The sequence below is a fragment of the Cucurbita pepo genome, chromosome 2 (assembly GCF_057944985.1).
Source record: "Cucurbita pepo subsp. pepo isolate OVF chromosome 2, ASM5794498v1, whole genome shotgun sequence".
NCBI classification, from domain to species: Eukaryota; Viridiplantae; Streptophyta; class Magnoliopsida; order Cucurbitales; family Cucurbitaceae; genus Cucurbita; species Cucurbita pepo.
The window spans coordinates 1,750,443-1,755,733 of record NC_141799.1 but is presented as its reverse complement, the minus strand read 5'-3'; the positions used below and the strand labels follow the sequence as shown (position 1 = coordinate 1,755,733).

The window sequence follows — 5,291 nt, the reverse complement described above, 5'->3', positions numbered from 1 at the left end:
TTCTTATCTCTAATCAATGTGAGACCTCACATCGATCCACTGTTAGAGAAGAAATACGTGTCTAAACTACTCGTTCCCTCTCTTCATTTGATGTGGGATCTCACAGTCCACTCCCTTTCGGGATCCAACGTCTTCGCCGATACTCGTTCTTATCTTTAATCAATGTGAGACCTCACATTGATCCACTGTTAGAGAAGGAATACGTGTCTTAACCACTATTATATTATTATTATTATTATTATTGTTGTTAGGTTAGGTCACGTGCAAATATTATCCATTTTTGAAACTATAATTAAATTCGTGCATTTTAGAAAGTTATTCGTTTTCACCGATGGAATTAACTTTTTTTACAGAAAAGTTGACAACACAAAAGTTGTGTATATAATATAATAAGGGACCATTACATTTTGAAATCCCTTTTTTAATTTCTTAACTTCTACGCCACCACTGTATAAAAAGATAACCACTGTGGTAATTTTATTTATACTATTTTTTAATTAATTTTTTTTAAAAAAAGAAAAAGACATGTGAAAGAATCTTAATCAGTAAATTACAAGTTTGTCCCTAAACTTTTAAATTTTTAAAAATTATTTATTTAACAAACTAGACATGGCAATGACCTAAAACGATGTAGATACTTGTCTGGATTAAGTTCAAATGAACGTCATTCACGTCACATTGACTTTTATCCCGACACTCTAACAAATTTTCTCGTGTGTAACAAAATAAAACAAAATTTAAAAACATAATTGAGCAAAAATGTAATTTCATTTTCAAAAGCGCGTGGGACCCAAACGCACCCAAGTCAACCATTCCACTCCAGCTTCAAAGTCAACATAACCACAAAACAATTTTGTTTTTTTTTTTTTTTTTTTTTTAAATTAAAAAAAAAGTTTGTGCTGTTTAATGCTGGAGTCAGAAAAGAAGTCCAAAACCGACTTCCAGAAGAATGGGACCCAGGCCCTTATTTGCAAATTTAACTTTTTCCCCTCTAATTTCTTTTTTTTGGTTTTTGCCCCTTTATATATAAGTTTTCTCTCTATGACCCCTCAATTTCTGCAGAATTCTTCTTCTTCTTCTTCTTTTTTTCTTTAATTATGGATATTTTCTTGGACCTTAACCTGAATCCTTCTTCTTCTTATCCTAATTCCGCCATGGATGAAGCTCTTCATTCTTCTGTAAGTTCCATTCATTTTCTTCCTTTTTTTCTTCATAATTTCTCTTAAAAATAAGGTTTATTTGAAGAAATTTGCCTTTTTTTTTTTTTTTTTTTTTTTTTTTTTTTCCATTTTTGAAGCAGAAAAGAGAGGTTGAAGCTGCAGAAATGAACTTGGATCAGGAAAAACTCACACTCAGCTTGGCAAATAAGGTGAACCCAATGAGTTTCTTTTCGATACGAACCGATTTGAATCGTTTTCGAGCCTCATTTGACCCGTTTTCAGATAGTAAACGAAGAATTTGGCTCGGGTTGATGGGATTTTTTTGGGTTTTTCGGGGTTTTCAATAGTAATTTAAAGTAAGAAATATTGGGTTCGATCCAAAAAAAATAGTCGAGGATTCAAATCGTCCCGTACCTTTTACTTTTCATAACGTGTCGGGGTTTACCCTAATCGAAATTACGTGGTTTTTAATAGTAATTTGAAGTAAGAAACATCGGGTTCAATCTAAAAAAATAGTCAAGGATTCAAATCGTCCCATACCTTTTACTTTTCGTAATGTGTCGGGGTTTACCCTAATCGAAATTACATGGTTTTCAATAGTAATTTGAAGTAAGAAACAACAGGTTCGAACCAAAAATAGTCAAGGATTCAAATCGTCCCATACCTTTTACTTTTCGCACAGTGTCGGGGTTAACCCTAATCGAAATTACATGGTTTTCAATAGTAATTTGATGTAAGAAACATCGGGTTCGAACCACAAAAATAGTCAAGGATTCAAATCGTCCCGTACCTTTTACCTTTCGTACCGTGTCGGGGTTTACCCTAATGGAAATTACGTGGTTTGTTATCGAGCAGGGAAGCGATTTTCGGGCGACATTGGAAGAAAAATTGGATAGAAAAATCAAAGAGAATGGGAGGTTAAGTCAGATGTTAAGAGCAATGTATGAGAAATATATGAATCTTCAAAAACAAGTGATGTATTTGGTGAACCAACAAAAGGTTCAGAGCTCAGAAATAGAAGGCGTTTCAAGGAAGAGAAGGGCTGAAGGAGAAGAAGAGTATGAGAATTTGGAAGGGATTTGCAGCTCAAGAGATGAAGACTTCAACAGGTGGCTCAAGAGGCCAAGGCTCAATGGAAACTCAAAGGTTTCTAAGGTTTTTGTGCAGAAAGATGCATCAGATCCAAGCTTGGTATGATATGTTTCTAACCCTATTCGGTTTGCATGATTCGACCAAACCCTAGCTACACGTTCTCGGAGATTACTAATTAGGGTTTTGGTTTTGATTCGATTTTGTTTTCAACTTTACTGATTAGGGTTGTGGTATCTGGGTTCAGGTTCGATAATGATTTTGTTTTCAACTTTACTAATTAGGGTTGTGGTCTCGGTTCAGGTTCGATAATGATTTTGTTTTCAACTTTACTTATTAGGGTTGTGGTCTGGGTTTAGGTTCGATAACGATTTTGTTTTAGACTTTGCTAATTAGGGTTTTGGTTCGATAACAAATTTGTTTGAAAACTTTACTAATAAGGGTTGTGGGTCGAGTTCAGGTCTGATAACGATTTTGTATTAGACTTTGCTAATTAGGGTTTTGATTATGATTCTGGGTTGATAACGATTTTGTTTTCAACTTTACTAACGAGGGTTGTGGTTCGAGTTCAGGTTTGATAACGCTTTTGTTTTAGACTTTGCTAATTAGGGTTTTTATTATGATTCTGGGTTGATAACAATTTTGTTTTCAACTTTACTAATTAGGGTTGTGACTCGGGTTTAGGTCCGAGAACAATTTTGTGTTAGACGTTACTAATTAGGGTTATGGTCTCGGTTCAATAACGATTTTCTTTTAAACTTTACTAATTAGGGTTTATTAGATTATCAATTTGGAACCCTTTTGATTGATTCATTGATTCATTCAGAAATTTAATTAAGGATTTGATTGAGAAACCCTAAATGATATGATGATATTGATGAAAAAGGTGGTGAAAGATGGGTATCAATGGAGGAAATATGGCCAAAAAGTCACTAGAGACAACCCTTCTCCAAGGGCTTATTTCAAGTGCTCATCTGCCCCAAATTGTCCTGTCAAAAAGAAGGTAACCCTCCAAATCTTTGCCCTAAAATTGCAAAACGACCCAACAAAACGACACAACAAAACACTAAACGTTCGGATTTTCCTATGTTTAGGTGCAAAGAAGTTTGGAGGATCCAACAATTTTGGTGGCTACTTATGAAGGAGAACACAGCCATGCCAGCCATTTTCAAACTGAGCTATCTTTAAGGTCCATCAATGGCGGTAAAGCCAGTGCCGTCCCGGTCTTAGCCACCATCAAACCGTCGTGCGCCTCCGTGACCCTCGACTTGATTCACGAAGACGGGTTGTTCAAGAGTCCAAAAGATTACGCGGCATCGGAGTCAGCAGCCTCGACGGAGGCAGCGGTTTGGCAAGAGTTTTTGGTACAACAAATGGCTTCCTCGTTGAAAAAGGATCCTGAATTTGCAGGTATCGTTGCAGGTGCCATTTCAGGGAAGGTTTTAGGAAACCAAACAAATCGAGAATAAACCCTAATCCCGAAACCCTAAATCGTGCTCTAAATTTGCTTTGTTTTTGGTACAATCTTAGCCTTTTGTGAATATGTGTTTGTTTGGATGAAACAAATTGGTTTGATCTTGGAATTATGGTTCAATTGGCAAAGATTTTAGAGACAATTTCAATCAATAAACACAATTAGGTTAAAATGCTTCATGAATCTTCCATTGTTCTTATGTATTTTGTTTCTCTAAATGCATTAATCTCCCAAATGTTCTTCTATTCAATCATGATTCAAAATAAAGTATATAAAAGTGGTATAAATTCTTACTTATTTTCTACCTTCTTTCAAATATTCAAAATGGAATAAAACCATAGTCAATAAATGCATATAGAATTAGGGTAAAACTTTATAGTAAAAAGCGCTTTTTCGGTTAGCATTTTTAAAAGGAACGTTTTCTAAGTACTTTAAATTTTCAAGTTTTCACGAGCGTTTTTATAATTTCAAAACCCCTTTTTGATTATCTAACCAAACATTACGAAAATATTGAAAAGTGTTTGGAATGAATGGAAAAACTCGTCCTAAATTCATTCTAATTCATGAAATAAGATACTAACTAGTACTCGGTGTTGATAATCTCTTCCTTTTTCGAGCTCGGGATATGAGAAGAACGAACTCGTGTCATGACGGTTTAAGAAATTTAAGTGGAAATTTCAAATTTCAAAACCTCAATATTATTCAAAGCCTTCACATAAAGTATACTTAATATTTCTCCAAAAAAAATATTCAAAGAAAATGACTGAAAAAGAACCATTGAATAATATATGGGTTTTTTTTTCTTTCTTCTCCAAATTTTCATCCACAAAATAGAATTTTATATAATATCACTAATCATGTATATATATATATATATATATATATATATTTTTGAGTTCAACAACCCATGAAATCCACGAATGGTTGGATTCAAACTGCTAACCTCTTGATCAAATGTATGAGTTTAGACCAATTGGGTTGTGTCCGAACCCTAAGTTCTTTCGATTAAACTTTTATAATATGAAGAGAATAAATAAATGTGTTACCAAAAGTAATAAGACAAAATAGAGAAAGTGGAGCAAATGAGAACCGCAAAAGTTGACTGAAAAGAGAGACCTAAAGATTCACTTACTCCTTAACTAGTGCGTGAAAAGGAGTTGGGAGTTTGGTAGTTTGTGAGTTCATCAATAATTGTTTGAATTCCAATTCCATTGACTTCAAATTTCTTCTCTCTTTGTTCTTTTCCCATGCTGTTCTAGCACTCTTAAGCCCACCAAATTCCCGAGCGACCCTTTAGTGTCGTACATTCATATTATAGCTTTTATAATAGGAATATAAGATATTCTCCGTCTTTTCTATTCCTTCTTTGCGATTAGAAGGAATAGAAGAAAAGATTAGATTTATCTCGATGGGAGTAGGAGTAATAATAGTATTTATAATACTACTATAGTGGCTATGTATAAGTGAAAACTCGAGAACTTTTATCTCAAGAAAAATTTTGTCCAGATGATCGTCGTACTCATAATGACAATACAATGATTAACATAACAATGAAGAGATTTATGAGA

At 34.0% G+C, this 5,291-nt stretch overlaps 1 protein-coding gene across 2 annotated transcripts; it reads left to right on the top strand.

The window, feature by feature from the left end:
* Positions 1–1,021: 1,021 nt before the first annotated feature.
* LOC111788237 (putative WRKY transcription factor 40) lies at positions 1,022–3,906 on the top strand. Of its 2 annotated transcripts, none has more exons than XM_023668518.2 (5): positions 1,022–1,178; positions 1,298–1,369; positions 2,016–2,351; positions 3,136–3,252; positions 3,344–3,906. In XM_023668518.2, exons 1-5 carry the CDS (start codon positions 1,098–1,100, stop codon positions 3,716–3,718), a joined length of 981 nt encoding a protein of 326 aa, XP_023524286.1. In that variant the 5' UTR covers positions 1,022–1,097; the 3' UTR covers positions 3,719–3,906. The 2 variants fall into 2 exon arrangements, with proteins under 2 accessions (XP_023524286.1, XP_023524287.1); XM_023668519.2 differs by having other exon boundaries at positions 1,030–1,178; positions 1,301–1,369.
* Positions 3,907–5,291: the final 1,385 nt, after the last annotated feature.